The sequence below is a fragment of the Microcebus murinus genome, chromosome 4 (assembly GCF_040939455.1).
Source record: "Microcebus murinus isolate Inina chromosome 4, M.murinus_Inina_mat1.0, whole genome shotgun sequence".
Taxonomy (NCBI): Eukaryota; Metazoa; Chordata; class Mammalia; order Primates; family Cheirogaleidae; genus Microcebus; species Microcebus murinus.
The window spans coordinates 95,571,069-95,588,797 of record NC_134107.1 but is presented as its reverse complement, the minus strand read 5'-3'; the positions used below and the strand labels follow the sequence as shown (position 1 = coordinate 95,588,797).

At 47.0% G+C, this 17,729-nt stretch overlaps 1 protein-coding gene across 1 annotated transcript; it reads right to left on the bottom strand.

Moving 5' to 3' along the window:
- Positions 1-4,810: 4,810 nt before the first annotated feature.
- On the bottom strand, positions 4,811-17,332 carry LOC105876092 (uncharacterized). The gene is made up of 11 exons (XM_012773696.3): positions 17,226-17,332; positions 11,101-11,175; positions 9,609-9,712; positions 8,804-9,018; positions 8,276-8,516; positions 8,060-8,164; positions 7,488-7,650; positions 6,338-6,482; positions 5,854-6,033; positions 5,045-5,184; positions 4,811-4,928 (listed from the first exon to the last, which is right to left on the bottom strand). Exons 2-11 carry the CDS (start codon positions 11,127-11,129, stop codon positions 4,811-4,813), a joined length of 1,440 nt encoding a protein of 479 aa, XP_012629150.1. The 5' UTR covers positions 11,130-11,175; positions 17,226-17,332.
- Between the last annotated feature and the right edge of the window lie 397 nt (positions 17,333-17,729).

The following is a 17,729-nucleotide window of genomic DNA, read 5'->3' as shown; positions in this document are numbered from 1 at the left end:
GTCATAAAATTACTAGCTATTATTATTATCATTGTCATCATTATCATTAAGTGTGGTAGCCAGCTTCCAAGATGGCCCCCAATAATCTCTGCTCTCTGGTATTTAAGCCCTTGTGTAGTCCCCTCCCACAATGAATATGGCTGACCTGTGTAACCAATAGGATGTACTGGAAGCGTGTGACTTCTGTAGCTATGTCATAAAAGATACTGAAGCATCTGCCTTGTACTATCTTGGATCCTTGCTCTAGAGAAAGCCAGCTTCTATGTCATGAGAACACTCAAGTTGCCAACCCTGTGAGTGAACCACCTTGGAAGTGGATCCTCCAGCTCTCTTTAAGCCTTCAGGTTTCTGCAGCCCTGATCGACAGCTTGACTATGGATTTATGAGAGATCCTGAGCCAGAACACCCAGCTCCAAGTCCTTGACCCAAAGAAGCTATGAGATAATAGAAGTATAATATGTTTTTAAAAATCGCTTTATTGAGATAATTTATGTATTACATAATTTGCCCATTTAAAGTATATGATTCAGTGTTTTTTAGTATATCATAGAGTTGTATAACTATCACCACAATTAATTTTAAAACATTTTCATCACCTTGTGGATATAAGAGACCTTGTACCCATTAGCAGTCACCCTCCCCTCCCTTTTCCCCAGCTCCCCCAGCCTTAGGCAACCATGGATCACTTTTTGTCTCTGTAGATTTGCCTATTTTGGACTTTCATATGATATGTGAACGGGACCATCAGACAGCATTGTGGCCTTTTGTGTTTGGCTTCTTTAGCTTCGGATAATGTTTTCAAGGTTTATCCATGTTGTAACATGTATTAGTACTTCATTCTTTTTTATAGCTGAATAATATTCCCTTGTGTGGATATACCACATTTTATTTATCCATGCATCGTTTGATGGGTATTTGAGTTGTTTCTACTTTTTGGCTACTGTGAATAATGCTGCTGTAAACAATTCGTGGATAAGGTTTTGTGTGGTATGTATGCTTTCATTTTTCTTGGATATATATTAATACCTAGAAGTGGACTTGCTGAGTCATATGTAACTCCATGTTTAACTTTTTGAGGAACTGCCAAATTTCTTTCAAAGAAATGTATTTTCTCCACATCCTTGCTAACACTTCTTACTGTCTTTTTGATTTTAGCCATTCTAGTGGGTGTGAGGTGGTATATTTCATTATGGTTTTTTTTTTTTTTTTTTTTTTTGAGACAGAGTCTCACTTTGTTGCCCAGGCTAGAGTGAGTGCTGTGGCGTCAGCCTCGCTCATAGCAACCTCAATCTCCTGGGCTCAAGCGATCCTCCTGCCTCAGCCTCCCAAGTAGCTGGGACTATAGCCATGCGCCACCATGCCCGGCTAATTTTTTCTATATATATTAGTTGGCCAATTAATTTCTTTCTATTTATAGTAGAGACAGGGTCTCCCTCTTGCTCAGGCTGGTTTCAAACTTCTGACCTCCAGCAATCCGCCCGCCTTGGCCTCCTATAGTGCTAGGATTACAGGCGTGGGCCACCTCACCCGGCCTCATTATGGTTTTGATTTGCATTTTCCCAATGGCTAATGATGTTGATCATCTTTATATATGTTTTAGAGAAATGTTTATTCAAATCCTTTGCCTATTTTTCATTTGGGTTATTTGTCTCATATATATATATATATCTTTCTCATATATATATATACACACTCTTATATAAAGAGTTCTTTATATGTCTTGGTTACAAGTTCCTTACCAGATAAGTTATTTGCAAATATTATCTCTCATTCTGTGAGTTGTTATTGTTTTAAACTGCTAAGACATTTAGGGTGGATAATTTGCATTTAGGGTAGTTGTTATACTGCAACAGAAAACTAATACATTAAATACATACATACATGACAGCAGTTCCACTCCTCGTTATATCCTTCAGGGAAACCTGCACAAATCCTCAAGGCGTTACATATAAGGATGTTTATCTGTGTATAGTTTGGATAGCAAGAAGTTGGAAGCAACTTTCCATCACTAAGGGAATTGATAAGCAAAATGTGGTATATGCATATGATGGAATTTTAAAAGCAGTCAGATGTTGGCTGTTAGGACCTTAGCAACATGGCAGACTCCAGGTCAGGCGTCCTCAAACTACAGCCCGAATGCCATATGCGAGTGTTTTTGCCTGTTTGGTTTTTTACTTCAAAATAAGATAAGTGCAGTGTGCATAGGAGTTTGTTCATAATTTTTTTTAAGCTATAGTCGGCCCTCCAACGGTCTGAGGGACAGTGAACTGGCCCCCTGTTTAAAAAGTTTGAGGACCCCTGCTCCAGGTGAAGAAAGAAAGAAACGAGATTTACAGCAAAAATCAGCTAAGGAAATTACACACAAAACATTTTTTTAAGGAGGATGATATATACCTTTATTAATAGAAGAGGGTCTGGGAGGGAATGGCATGGGACTAGAATGGAGAAGGAAGGGAGGAAAGGGAAACAAAAGAGGGTTGGATGGATGTGTGGATCAAAGTGATATTGTGCTATGAACTAAGGATTGTGATCAACTCAGTTCCGTGCACTGAAGCCCCTAAGTGCGGCTCCAGAAGCAAGGTCTTACTCTAATGGTATTGACATTTAGTACCTGTATTAGTTAGGGTAGGTTAAACTGCTACAGCAGACTCCAGATAGAAGTTTTTTTCCTCTCTGCTTACTCAATGTCCAGGTAGTTTCAGATTGAAGAAGTGGGAGGGGATACTCTATATAGTTGTTTAGAGATCAGCCTGATGCCAACTTCAACATGGTTTCCAGGGTTGCTTTAGGCCTTGCCATTTTACTGAGTTAAGCAGAGCTTGGAGGATTGGGCCCTCCCTAGAACTGGCACACACTTCCACTCGTTCTGTGGACTAGAACCTTGTCGCAAGCCTCCCATTTAATTCAGGGAGCCTGAGATGTGTGCTCAAAAAGAAGGGAAAAATAGATGTTGTTGGACAGTTATCTCTGCCACATTATGCACTTCTCAGACTCCTGAAGAAAGGCTATTCATCCCTCAACCATTTGAGAGATACATGGATTTGAAATAATTTTGAGATCTGGAAATCCCAAAGGGACTCCATTCTCTAATGGAAATATCAACTGGGATCACTTACCAAGTTAGGAATGTCTCTTCCTTAACTCTGGCCAGTGATTGTCAGAGAAGAGCTGAGGTGGGAAGATGAAAGGTAAACAGAAATCATGCCTAGAGTCAGCATTTGTGAGATGGAAGTACTTTTAAAGCTCAGAAAATAAAAGTCTCCAGTTCTGTATGTGGCTGTTCGGAGTAGACCCTGGTGTTCTTTCCTCTACGCCACACTGCCTATCTGGTCCTTTGGCTACCTGCTGTAAACATTTTTTTTAAAAGGCCTAAGGTTAGGACATTAGTAGAGAAACTGGTGCAATCCAAATAAAATCTGGAGTTGATAGAATATGCCAATGTTAATCTATTTTAACAAATGTACCATAGCTATATAAGATGTTAATGTTAGAGGAATTGGGTGGTGAAGAGTGTACAAGACTCTGTACTATTTTTACAACTTTCTGTAAATATAAAATTATTCCAAAATAAAAAGTTTATTAAAAAAACAAACCCAAGGAATGCAGGCTCTAGACAGGATCCTACTTGAAGTTTCTACTTTTGAGATTATATATTTGCACAAGTAAGCTATTTTGCAAGCCAGCCCCTTTCCTTGGCAGAGGTGGCATTCAACTAGCCTATCGTTACATCCCTTCTGCACAGCTCGGTTTTATTTCAACATGGGTTCAGGTTTTAACTTGATTTTTGTGGGACCCCACACTGCTTCATAGGAACAACTCCCTCGGTAGGCCGGTAGGCCCATATGGCTTTGGAAATCTTAAATCACTTTTTTTTTTTCCTTAACAAAGGAATTTATTATCTATTTTCAAGCAGAGACTAAGGTATAGGGGAAGCAGATAGATTCTATTCCAGGTGAGCTCTGTGTTGAGTAGGCATTGTGGAAATTTTTAACACCCTCGCCCCACCCCAATTTCTGTGCCTTTAGGTGTGAGAACAGGGCACGTCTTCTAGGGCAGAGATCCCAAGTTCTCCAGCTCCTAGCTGGCTGTCACTTTCTAGGCTGGCCACTAGAGGGCAGTGTGATATGCCTTTTCTAGATGGAGGAAAGTGGGGCCCTGGGGCTATACACACTTTTCAAAATAATAGGCCTTAGATCCAGTACGTAATCCTCTTTCCAGTATGGTAAAAATTTTCAAGAGAAAGACCTAGTATTATGTTTTTATCAGAATCTCCCTTTCTTGGGCTTTGGAAACCTTCCTTTACATAGAAGACTTTTTTTTCTTTTCTCAGATTCAGACCCTCTTGCTCTGCTTTCCTATGCTGCCTTTTCCACTCTCAAGTGTAGACTTAAGAAGCAGTGAGGCATGCTAAAAGGCACTGACTAGTACACTTTAAAAGGGTGAGCTTTATGGTATGTGAATAATATCTGAATTAAAAAATGTAAAAACAAAATAAAAGAACCACTGAGCAGACACTTTGGCCCAAATAGAATATAATTAGTAGCTGATACTGACTGGAAAAGCCTTGATGCTTTGCCATTGTTTCTTTGGTGAGAAGGAATCACTCTGACCTTCTTTTCCTTGGATCTCCTGGAACACACTGATCTTCAGGACTTGTGGTGCATCATTCCTTTCTAAAGAGGTTACTCACCCTTGCTCAGTTAGTGTCAAAGAGAGCTGGGTGAGGGTGTGGCCGGGCAGTCCCAATGAGAAAGCTGCGTCTAGGATGTGAGGTAGCCATCTTGAGACCTCAGTTTCCAATTTGAGCTGGTTAGGAAATGGGTGTGCTGAACTGTGTATTTTCATGTAGGGTTTTGGGCGGTCTCTCTGATTTTCTATTTTTGAGGCACAAGTGCTTCTGGAGCTGGCTTTCAGGTAGGTAGACTGGCCTGTAAAAATAGATTATGGGGCTGGGCTGGAACTGAGTCATGTCTCCCCGGTGACACTGGCTTTCTTTGCAAACTACATTACTGTGTCTGGGGATGACTCAGTCTCTCCTTTGTACCTGAATGATTTCCTGTGCTCAGTTGAGAAACTGCTTGGCTCAGACTTGATGCTGTTGCTCTTGGGCTTACACAGCTTCACCCTTTCAGAAAACAAGGGCATGTAGGCTATCCTGGTGGTGGTTTGATTCTTAGGTGTTGCCTGTGAGCCCACCCCATTGGGAGGAGATAGAGTGCAGTCAGCTGAAAAAGGAGCATATTCCCCTCTCCACATACCACATCCAGCACCCTCTGTCAGCTAAGTGACTTTATCCTCTCACAGGTAAAAATATAATCTCTAGTGCTTAGTAAGCAGGGCCCCTTTTATTTTCCCTCTTTTTTTCTTTTTGGAGACAAGGTCTAATAAGCTCTGTCACCTGGGGTAGAGTGCAGTGGTGTCATCATAGCTCACTGCAACCTCAAGTGTCCTGGGCTCAAGCTATACTCCCATCTCAGCCTCCCGAGTAGTTGGGACTACAGGTGTGCGCCACAACGCCTGGCTAACTTTTGTATTTTTTGTAGAGACCGGGTCCTCCTCTTGCTCAGAGCTTGTCTTGGCCTCTGGCCTCAAGCAGTCCTCCTGCCTTGGCCTCCCAAAGTGCTAGGATTACAGGTGTGAGCCACCTTATTTTCCCTTTCTTTTGACAGGAAAGGAAGCATTTGTGTGGAGGGGTTCACTTGCTCAAAATTGCTCTGAGTTGGGAAAGAGTCAGAATTTAAACATCAGATTCTTCTCCCTGCAGTTCTCCCTCTACCCATCTTCACCCTAGTAGCAAGGTAAGAGGTGAGGGAGCAGTCTAAGGGACTGTTTCCTGCCCACAGCTGTTCTTACCAGGGGCTTCTCATAGTCTGTGTAATGGGGTCCATAGCATACTTGAGGCTGAGCTCCCCAGTCCGGGAAGAATTTCTTGCTGGTATTTTCAGTTTGGAACTTGGCTTTGAAGCCCCCAAGTGTGCTAGAGGGGCACTTACCCTTGACTCTTTTTACCAGGATCTTAGGTAGGTAAGACAACTGGGAAGAGAGAAATGCATGTCTTAGAACATCATAACAATAGTTTTAATTGCTGTCTTTCATTAAGTACTTACTATGTGTCAAACCTATGTTAAGTGTGTATGTAAGTTACCTCTGTGGTCAGGGAGAGATCGGGGTCTGAATGGTTGCATGTTAGGAAAAGCCACATCCCTGGGTCTCCCAAGAAAAGTAGGGTTGTGGTATTCTGGCAGGGTAAACTCTTTTGTTCCCTGCCTCCTGGCCTGAAGGAACAGTTAGGACCCTCATGCTGATTACCTCTTGACAGAGAGCTTGGGCACTTTACCCTGGTCACTGTGTCTCCATCAAACTTGGCAGTGCTGTTCCCACCCAGGACGGTCATCTGCTTTGGCCGGCTCAGCCCCTGATGCAGCTGAGTAGTGGGCTGCCAGCCAGGGGCAGTTTCCTTCTGCACATGCTGGATATATTTGCTGCAAGGGGAAAAATATTTCTATAGGTAGGGATCTAACCATGTGAGCCAAGTCAGACACACAAATAGAAGGGTACTGTGTCATCAGCTTGTTTCTTTGCCTTTTGTTTGTGGGTTTGCCTAAACTATACAGTGTGTTTTCAGGTAATCAAATTAAAATTTCTTTATTGCTTCTCTGAAAGTAAAATTTTAATTTATTTTATCTCTGCTTCTTTTCACACACCTCAGTTATCATGCTACAACTGAGCAGAGAGGACGAGATACCTGCAGCCAAAGGATAGGACGATGGAGAGCATTTCTAAAACACCCTGTTAGGCAGCTAGAGGCTACAGCTTAGAGACTGGGATCTTGGGAGGCAAGAACTTGGAAGTATGTTTGCTGGTGGGGAGAAGAGCGGTTTTTGTCACTAGGCTGGTGTCCCTGATCACTTCCGGGTGAAGATTATCCGTTCATCCACTGCTTTGGAATAGGACTACGGCTTCTATAACATTTGTGAAGCACGTATTGCTGGCTTTGGGTTTGAGCTGGGCCTTCTACCCTGATAGGGATGAGTCAGAGGGATGTGTAGGGCCATCCTGAGCCCCACCAGAAGCAGGCTTTAACAGGGAGAAGCCAGGACAAGGACAGGCAGGTGGAAAGCCCGATTGCCTGTGCTTTCTTGGGCACTGGATTAGACTGGTTATTCCACCTCCTGGCTTGCAGTTGGGGTTCATGTCTCCCATGGATGCACAGGGCAAGGGGCCAACCCCCAATTATGAATAGCATGCAGTTTGTCCTTATTCAAATCTTATGTAAAAGGAGAGGACTAAGTAAAGCTAAGCTAGATAGAGATCCAAGACTCCAAAATAATTAATTCTTTGCTATGTTGCCTTTTATAGCTATGTCTTTGAAATGAATGGATGACGGAGTTCTGATGTTATTACCTTTGTCTTGGGAAATAGGGTCCTTTTCTAGCCCCTTCCCCCAGCCCTGGGTGCTCTTGTCTGGGTTAGGTACAAGGACTTACCCTGGGGCCTGGAAGTCTCTCTGATACTGGCTGATGTATTCCACATAGCCCGGGTGCTCTATACGTGCTACTTTTCTGCCCTGAACATGAGTTGAGAATACTGACTGCCCAAGAAGAGGTTTCTGGAAGGAAATCTGATGAGTAGTGGTCATGTCGTAGTCACCTAGGGGGAGCAAGAAAGTGTGCAGAGGGCCTCCCCTATGTGGGAATGTCATGAGATTAAAGGTGGGGAATGTGGACCCCACCTCTCTCCTGCCGACTGGCTCAACTTGGCTAAACCCTTTCTTGTTTCTAGTCCTTTCCCCCCCTTTTTTGTTTAATGGGGATAGCAGAACCAAAATATATCAGCATTGTCTCCTCCAACATTCTGACCTTGGAGTTGTCTTCCCAAGACCAGAACAAAGGGTCTTTAGTGTGGAATCCCAGAGTGGCCTCCCAGTCCCTCTTAAATCACCTGAATTTTGAAAGCCTGGACTGCCAGCTGGCCTAGCCACAGTAGAAAGGAGGGAAGGCTAGGATGGGGTGGTTGGGATGGTGCCTTCCCAGAGGATGTCCTTGTAGCCAAATATTACCTGAGGGGTTCTTGAAGAGGGAGGGCCGGGACCCTTGCTTCTTACGGTATTCTCCTGGGTTGGTGGTTCCCACCACTGGGACATGTCTGGGGAATGAGGATGCTCCTGGGTAGGGTGAAGTAAGGTGGGTTAGGGACAGAGGATTCGGATTTTGCTTTATGCAGAATGCCATTCCTCTGTCTCCTATTACCTGCACCCCACCAGGCTAAGTCTCACCTGGATAGGAGGATTTCTCCCCACAGTGAGTCATAGGCTCTGTCTTCCAGGGCTTGAAGCTTTCTCCATAGGTTGTACTGAAGGGGACCCATTGAGGCTTGAAGTACTGGCCAAAGTTGCTTGGGCGTTGCATCTTCAGTTGAGCCACACAGAGGGGCTCCAGGCGGTATTTAATATCTCCTGGAGCTATTTCCTCCTCGGCGTCTAACTTCTGGAAGGCAGCTCCCTGCTGCTGTGTCCCCTTGGTGGGAAGTACATTTTGTTCAGGGTGGTCCTTCTCACCTTCCCTTCATTAATGGGGCTGGGCAGGGGAAGTCATCAGTGGGGGTCAGTCTCTTAGAGTGAGAGGTCATCAGGGTCACTTTCTAGCAAGTTACTTAACTTCTCTGAGCCACAGTTTCCTTATTTGTAAAATCAGGATAACATATTCCTTTCTAGGGAGAGGATCTGAAATAAAGTATCTAGCATAATGTCTGGCGTCTAGTAGGTGCTTAATAAATAGTGTCTTCTCTTAAAATAGTAAGATACCTCCAGAGCGTGTCTGCTGCAGAAGTGGCATGTGTCCTCGGTCTCTGGTGACCTCACTGTCACTCCTGACCTCATCTGAACATCAGGGTCACTGTTCTCTGGCTGTGTTTGGAGAGCCAGCATCTGTTGCTGGGTGGGATTGAGGGCTGTCCTATTTGAAGAAGGGTAGTCAAGCAGGCGAAGTATTCTGTCTTCAGGAGTGGTGGTGGGGGTGTCTAGAGGAAGGGGAGGAGAAGTGTTTGGCCTGTTCTGGTGATTCTTCCCCATGGCAGCCTGCTGTTACCCATTGCCCCCACTAAGGGACAGGTGGTTGCTGGTGGTAGTGTCCATACAGGACCCAATTTTTTTTTCTTTTTTAAGAGATGGGGTCTTGCTCTGTCACTTGGGCTAGAGTGGTACAATCATAGGTCACTGCAACCTTGAACACCTGAGTTTAGGTGATCCTCCTGCCTCAGCCTCCCAAATAGCCGGGGCAGCAGGCATGTACCACCACACGCAGCTAACTTCTTATTGTTTTAGAGACAGTCTTGCGATGTAGCTCAGGCTGGTCTCAAACTCCTGGCCTCAAGTGACCCTCTGAGTCGCTGGCATTACAGGCATGAGCCGCCATGTCTGGCTTTCCAATTTGAATTTATTTGAGGTTAGGTCAGTAAAAACTGGTGGTAAGAGTGGGGTGGGGTGGGTCGTTCTCTGCATTTAAGGGCATATGGCATTTCAAAAGCAGTTACTTTTTAGTAGCATTTGAGGTTTTTTGGTTGTTTCATTTGGCCTTGAAAGTAGTGTTGGTTGGGGCGGGGTGACTTACCACAAAGTTGGTCAGCGGGGGCCTTCCGTGTAGATGGGCGGGTCTCCAGATAGAAGGGCAGCCCATCCACGGGCTTGGGGCAGCTGCTACGGGATCTGTGTCTCCTAAGGGGCAGGGAAAAGAATAGTCTCTAGGAGCATAAGATGGGTCGAGCTGAGGCAGGGGTCGCTTCCAAAGACTCCTTGGAGTCATGGGGACTCCAAGGTCTCCATGAGACCTTGAGGAAGCCCCTTCAGATCCTCAGGGAGAAGGAGGAAGGGTGGTCCTCTGCACTAGCCACATTTTGGACACAAGTAGAACTTATGACTCAGTGTGTGAGGTTCAAGGGTGGGAGATTGGGAGAGGGTGGGCAGCTTTTTAGCTTGTGAAGAAAGCCCCCCTTTTTGCCTTTGTAAATTGGAGGAGACAGAGTGGGGTGAGGAATGTAGGTGTCCTGCGGGATGGAGAGGGTGAGCTGCCGAGGGCCATCTTACCCGCAGTTGACGTGGGGAGGCTGCAGTTGTAGTGGGAGCGGGTAATGGGAACTCTGAGAGAGCTGTGTCTGGACCGCTAGGTCTGGGCAGGGCCCAGGACAGGAAGCGTACTGTGGTGTCTGCCTGTGCACCCTGCTTCAGAGAGGGAAGCAAAGAGCAGGAGCTTTGGGACAGGGAGGGGAGTAAGAAGGGGGATGCCAGGTAGTGATGTGACTAGGGGACACTCACTCACAGTCTCAGAGCCTACAGAGATGGCCAAAGAGGGCACTTTGACTCACTGGCCTTCTGGGTCATATTGGATGTAGCTTCTCTGCTCAGCCCTGTCTGCTGTCCCCAGCTCCCAAGTGGGCGCCCGTGCTTTGGCAAATGGACTTGGGTTCTGAGGTTTGGTGTCAGGTTGCCGTGGGCCTTCTGTGAAGGTGAAAACCACTACCCTGGGTTTGGGAGAGGAAGTGGAGGCAGCTGTGTCTCCAGTAACAGACTGCCGTGACTAGCAGCTAGGGCAGGGGGTGATTGTGGAATTAGTTATGACTTGAGATTTTTGGGCCTTGTCTCTGCCACTAGTCTCAAGTCCAGTTCTGGATCTCCATAGTGTGTGTGTGTGTGTGTGTGTGTGTGTGTGTACACTCTACGCATGTGCACGTCCAAGCGCTGGCGCTTCAGGTGTCTCTCTTTTCCTGCTTTCGTGTGTGTGTGTGTGTGTGTGTGTGTGTGTGTGTGTGTGTGTACACTCTATGCATGTGCACATCCAAGTGCTGGCGCTTCAGGTGTCTCTCTTTTCCTGCCTTTGTGTGTGTGTGTGTGTGTGTGTGTGTGTGTGTGTACACTCTACGCATGTGCACGTCAAAGCGCTGGCGCTTCAGGTGTCTCTCTTTTCCTGCCTTCGTGTGTGTGTGTGTGTGTGTGTGTGTGTGTGTGTGTACACTCTACGCATGTGCACGTCCAAGCGCTGGCGCTTCAGGTGTCTCTCTTTTCCTGCCTTCATCTCCACTCCATCCCCCACCCCCACATGCACTTACCAGGTGTTGTCCTGAAGGTCGAGCTGCATCTTGTCAGCTGTATAGATTTGCCAGCAGTTGGCTCCCTTTGAGAACCTGGAATCACAAAATAGGAATCTGAAGAGTTGGAAGATACCTTAAAGGACTTCTCTTCACTCCACTTTCTCCATACCAATTAAGTTAAAGTATCTTTCATCAGTTTACTAGCTCAACGGCTGTCCCCCCCCTCTAGTCCCATGGAAATGCACTGTTAATTCTATTAACTCTAGAATCATGGTTAGAAAGGGTCTTCAACAAGAACTAATCCTCACACCTACTCCAGTGCTGGGATTCCCTGGCAACACACATTTCTGTGAAGTGCTGTTCCCACCCATGTTTGAACACTTTCTACTCTGTCACCCCTCCTGGGACATATGTATTCCATTCCTGAGCAACTCTAGCTATTTTCAATTGTCTTTCCCACGGCTTCACCATTTGTCTGAATTATCCATTTTGCAGCTTATAAAAACAGACTAACCCTTTTCTATCTGACAACATTTTAGATGTGTTAGTATAAATCATCTTCCTATGCCCTACCTGCTTCCCTTCCTGGGGCCACAAGGTTAAGGTAACAGGAGGAGAGTTTTGTATTGAAACATAAGAAAGGAAGCGGACAATCTTTCTTGTAGTAAGGTAGTAGGAAATTAATCTTCATACACAGATTTAATCGTGTTTACAGATACTTCTCACAGAGGACCACTTTCCTCCACCCCCAGTCCAACAGCAGAACCAAGCATGACAACCCGTGCTGGGGCTGACACAAGAGGAAGAGGCAGGAGGAAAAGGATGAAGGATGCTAGGAGAGGTTTGAGGTCAGCGGAGGTCTGTAGGGATGCCTTGGAGGGATGCCTAGAGGTTAACCCTGGAGGGCGATCTCATCATGGGTCCCAAGAGTCATAGACAGAGCTCAGGGACAGACCGAATGGGCCAGAGGGACCATTCCCAAATCTCTACCGTCCTGCAGTGGTGGATTGTTGTGGGTTGGAATGTATCACATGAGCCTTGAGCAAGAGTGATAGAACCGTCTCTGGGATTCCTGTGGTTGAATGGCTGACAGTAAGGCATTTCCTGCCTTTATTGTGATACCTCCTTTTTGTTCAGGAAGTAGTGTCACAGTTACATGGCCATTAGAAGAAAGCTGTTGGGCCCATTTGCCTTTTTTTTTTTTTTCCAGTTTCTTCAGCTATCCATTTTACTCATGATTTTGAGCCCTACACTATCCTCTCCGAACTCACTCTAGTTAGAGTGAGCTGGGGCCGTGATGCTCAGGGTGCTCTGATCAGAGTGTACAGTAAGTGTCACTTCCCTCAGTCTAGATATTATACAGGTTATCCCAAAAGTCTCCATACAAAGGAAAAACTTTGTAAAATTTTGTGATGAATATTTTGTAAATGAAGGTACATTTAGCTACAACTTTCCATTTTCCCTGTGTATGGCGACTTTTGGGACACCCTGCATTTTAATCAGTTTATTTAGGATCCACTCAGCTTTTACAGTGACTACACCACACCATTGGTTCCCACTGCTTGACCTATTGTCAAAAAGTTCCCATGACTGCCTTACACATCCTGTGAGAGAGGAGATGGAGCCATGTTGCCCCCATCTCTTATTTGTGCAGTTGGCATTTTGGATCCAATATAGTTACTTTTGGTCTCTGGAAATCCCACTTTCTTGTTCTTCTACACTTTCTCAACATGAAAGGTGGTGGGATGCTGGGCTTTTTCTTGGTTTCTCTTGGTCCCGGAAAGGAGGAGGCTGGGTTGGGGATTATTTGGACCCATTCCTGCTCCTGAGGCTCATGCTGGCCCCATGCTGGAGAGGACTTAGCTTCTGAGTTCCAATGTGGAAAGTCTTTTGGTGTGAACTAAAGAGAAAGTGCTGACAGAGACAAAGCTGCTACTCAAGCAACCATCTGTGATACTGGGAGACCCCCAGCTTATGTGGCAGGGCTAGAAGGGCCCTATCTCCCCAGTCCTACCTAGGTACTCAGAATTAAAACTATTGCTACTGCTCTCAGGGCAGGATCTGCTTACTGATTCAGCCTTTCTTTGAGTTTTCATGGCACTTTGAAGACATTTATCATGCTGTTTTGTGGATTGTGAGATCCAATGGTCAGGAACTGTCTCTTACTCATTTTCAAATCCCCAGCTCCTGGCCCAAGGCATTACACTGCAGAACTAATAGCTATCATTTATTTAGTACTACTATGGGCACTAAATGGAGGCACTTTCCATACATTAATCTTATAACCACCTAACAAAGTTGATGTTAACATTTTCATTTTGTAGGTAAGGAAACTGAGGCTAAAGACCACAGAGCTACCAAAGTCTGTGCTCTTTCTTCACATGACTGAGTGTGGGGGTGGTCACTCGGGGTCAGAGGGGGCCAGAATGCATCAGTGCCTTCAAGAGGCCCCCACAGCTCCTTAGCGGAGGTTTCTAATCAGCTATGCTAATTGATGGTCATGTTTGTGATATCAGATGAGTGATGAATTAGCACATGAACTTTCCTGTTAGATGTTCCTGGAGTGGCTCTGCCAGCCGACCTGGGGCCAGCGACAGGGAGCCTGTGGCTTTCTTGGGAACAGAGTGGGGGAAGCACGTTTATCCCAGTATCGACAAGGGAGGCTGAGGACAGGAACGTCCGCCAGGGTTGTGTGGGAAGCCGATTCAGGATGAAGCCCTTGTCTACAGGATGTATCCAGTCTCAGCATTCTCTCAAGGCCCCTGGCAGCCTGACTTACCGACCTCTTCCCTGCATTCTCTGAACCTTGCACTGCGCCTGGCCAAACACCACTTTTTTAGGCCTCTGCTTTTTCCAAGCTACTGCTTTTGCCCTAGTCTTTCTCTTCCCAGCAAATCTTTACTCCTCCGTCAGGGCCCAGGTCAAATGTCATTTCCTGCGTGGAGTTTTCCCTAGCTCCCTTGCTGCCGGCAGAGGGGCAGAATTAAATGCTTCCTCTTTGGGCTCACTCTTGTAATACTTGTACCTACCTGATTCTAGTATGAATCTTTTTATATAATGATTATGATGTGTTTTTCTCCCCCTGCCAAACTGAGAGCTTATTCAAGGCAGAGACCATAGTCTCCAGCACAAGGACTGGCCTTTAGAAGACACTCAAATATTTGTCGAATTCAACTAAATGCTAGGTTGAGGTTCCACTGCAGGTAAGAACTGGGCAAGTGTTCCAGAACTCAGCAGCTATTTTATTAATGATGTGCAGGTGTAGGGAGGGCATCTTTGAAATCTTCCTAAGGATTTTGTGAACTTTATTTTTCCTTTTCACAATAATCCTTTCCTGCACAGAGAAAAGGGGGACAAAATCCCAATTTGGCTCCAGCCACATCCCTGGGGTGAATGTTGGCATTAGGCTGCAAGGGCAATGGTGAGAGTGGGGATGAGACTGAGGCCCAAGGACCAATCAACCAGGGTCCTCAAACTTTTTAAACAGGGGGCCAGTTCACTGTCCCTCAGACCATTGGAGGGCCATTGGAGAGTGCGGCGTACATTCTACACATGCGCACTGTGGGCCCAGGACAAGTCCCTGCTAAGCAGGACAGGCAGTGACGGCAAAAACACCAGGCAGGCCAGATAAATGTCCTCAGCAGGCCGCATGTGGCCTGCGGGCCGTAGTTTGAGGACCTCCGATAGGCTCTCAGCTGCTTGAGTGCAGGATGTGACTTCCCCTGCTTCCTGCAGGTCTGGCCACTGCATCATGTGGAGGGACTCAGGAGTGGGGACTTGGGAATGAGACAGTGGTGCAGAAAACCTGGTGCAGATAGATTTCCTGCACCAGCCCAGGGCCATGTTCTCACTGCCTTTCAGGGCTGTGTGGAGTGGGGACTGTCGCTGCTCTCTTGGTCCTCCAAATGCCACAACTGGTGACTTCTGATATAAAAACATGTGCATTTTTTTACTTTGCAGTTAATTACTCTGCAGCTAATTTGCATTAACTTCTCTGAATGACCGAACATACAGAAATTTCCTGATTTCTATGACCTCACTACCACCCTACAAAAAAACCCACACTGGTCCCTATACCTCTGTTCTCAGAAACTCCTGACCCAGATGGGTGGAGAAAAAGGGGTTCCCGATGAGCCTTGCATCAACCAGGCGCCAGCACAGGATGAAGGACTCTGGGGTCCTGCGCCCTGGAGCTGTTGCTGTGGCTTCTCTTCCTTGTCTCCTTGTCTCTCGGGTGGGTGAGGGAGGAGGTGTGTGGGCTTGTGAAATGTGTTAACTTACGAATTTTGTAGTTCAGGTGAGGGCATCATTTGGAGAAAAGCAGATGAAGAGTGGGGTAAAGGGGAGAGAGGCTTTGCCATCTAGGTGGGCTTTGCAGAAGTGCAGAAGCCCCTCCCTGAGCCTTACAAGGCAACTAGCTGGGTGAGGCTGCCGGGCTGCAATGGGGATGTGCACCTGCAGATGGCTCAGTGTTGCCACCTGCTGGACACATGGGGTGACAGCATTCTACTCCCTGCATGCTTCCTGCCCTCCTGCTGCATCTGTTCTTTCTGTTCCCTCTGTCAGTATTTCTCCCCACTATCTGCTTTCCCTCCTCCCCCAGGTAGGACTGTCAGGATGCCTTTGCCCTGGCTCAGGGCAGCGAACTCTGAATTTCCTCCTGTGGTGCTGCCTAAAAGGTAGTAGCTTCACCTCTGGGTCGGGCCAGAGAGGAGATTGTTCATCTCCATGCTCAGCGTTTCACCTGCTTCTCCCCAGGCACTCTGGGACCCTGAACTTGGCTGTCATTAGAGACCATTTAATTTATCATCCAAACTGGGATACTTCTGAGAGTGACGGGTGTGTGCGTGTGTTTGCTATTAATAATTATGCCGAGATAGCAGGTGTAAACCAGAATTGTCCCAGCTCAGCTGGAACTCATGGTAAGCATAGTTCTGAGGGTCCCTGGCCTTCTTTTCATCCCAAGGTGAGCTGTGGAAGGCCAAGGTGGCCAGCAGAGGCTGCTGCGGCACTAGCTATGTGTCTCACTACCTAAATAAAGCTCCCTTCCCCATTCGGGGGCTGTGGGAGGAAAAAGGCTGGGGTAGGTGAGGTTGATTGTTGTACAGGGCTGGAATGCCCTGAGAAATGATGGACCAGAGTGAAGTATTGCCTCATCTGGGCCTGCTTTACAATAGCATAAGAAGGCTATGTGCTTCCTCTCATTTGGGTTGGGGACACAGCCCAAAGCCTTAGGGCCCAGTTTCTCAAAAACTCCCTATAGGCCAGGTGTGGTGGCTCACGCCTGTAATCCTAGCACTCTGGGAGGCCGAGGCAGGAGGATAGCTTAAGCTCAGGAGTTTGAGACCAGCCTGAGCAAGATGGAGACCTTGTCTCTACAAAAAATAGAAAAATTAGCCGGGCATGGTGGCATGCACCTATAGTCCTAGATACAACAGAGACTGAGGCATCACTTGATGAAGCCACTGTACTCCATCCAGGGTGACAGAGCAAAACTCCGTCTCAAAAACAGACAAACAAACAAACAAAAAACAACCACCAAACAAAAAACCCAAAACAACAACAACAAAAACAACTCCCTGTAATTCCTGCATGGGACTGTGCCTTTCCTGAATTCTGACAATTCTTGTTCCTGCTTCTTCAGGCAAAGACTAGGTATGTGGGTTCCTAGTACTAGCAGCATATGAGGCCAGTGCCTTCCTGGGTGGCTTAGTGCTTGCATTCATTGGCGGGAGGCTCATGGATCAGCTCGGGGACACCCTGACCAGAGGGGACCCAAGGCATGTCTGGTACCTTCTCTGCCTGACCTTGCTGATAGGCTTGCAGGTGGGGGATTCAGACCAGCCTTAGAGTTCTGCAAACGAGAAGGGCTCCTGGAAACCTCCCTCCTCCCCCCAGCTTCGACTCTGGCAGTAAGCCCCCATTTCTTTCTTCCCATCCAGGAGACTTTCCCTCCCTTGACCCCTGGGTGCCGAGTTGGGAGGAATTGGGAGGAAGGGATCCTGTATTGGGATGTGGTCCCTCCCCTACTCTGGCTAGGGGAAAGCCGAGTAAGAGTTTGGTCCTTCCTGAGCTGTGATGGCCTGGCCCCTGGCTGCTTGTCCAGCACGAGTCCCTCGCTCCCATCTTCTCTCCCTACTCACCTGGAGGGAGAGGCCAGTACCAGGCTTTGCAGACGACCATGTGCTAGTCGTCATACTATGGTAAAAGGGGGGGGCGTGGTGTCTTAAGCTCGCTGCGGCAGAGCTGCCCTGCCTAAGCAGAGAATTCTGGAACAGCAATGGGTATCCCTGGTTGCCGCGGGGATTGCCATGGCAACATGCGAGGCAATAGCAGCGGGAGGCTGAGGTGGAGCAGGCCCTCTTCTAGGCTGGAGCAGAACTCCTAGAGTGATCAGAGGGGGCTTGTGGGTAAGCAAGAGATCCATAAACCCACAGCTGCCCCACGACACAGGGCAGTGGGCCCCTGCTTGCTGCCCCTTGTCGGTGGGAGCGCACGCTCCCTGGTACACGTCTGTGAGCACGCCACCCGGGCAGAGGGCCTGCTGCCGTGTGGAGGCGGAGGGCGGGGGGAAACACACTCACTGCAGAGATTTGTTTTCTCAGTACATCTGAAGAATGGCAATGGGTTTTAGACTGCTCCGGCCT

What these genes read in the sequence shown, in the direction of transcription:
- LOC105876092 (XM_012773696.3), bottom strand. Translation starts at nt 11,129, where the DNA reads ATGCAGCTCGACCTTCAGGACAACACCTG. An exon ending in ATGGAGACACAGTGACCAGG is followed by an intron (nt 6,034 to 6,337) that starts GTAAAGTGCCCA and finishes CTCTCTTCCCAG; the next exon opens with TTGTCTTACCTACCTAAGAT. An exon ending in CAGACTATGAGAAGCCCCTG is followed by an intron (nt 5,185 to 5,853) that starts GTAAGAACAGCT and finishes GTGGGCTCACAG; the next exon opens with GCAACACCTAAGAATCAAAC.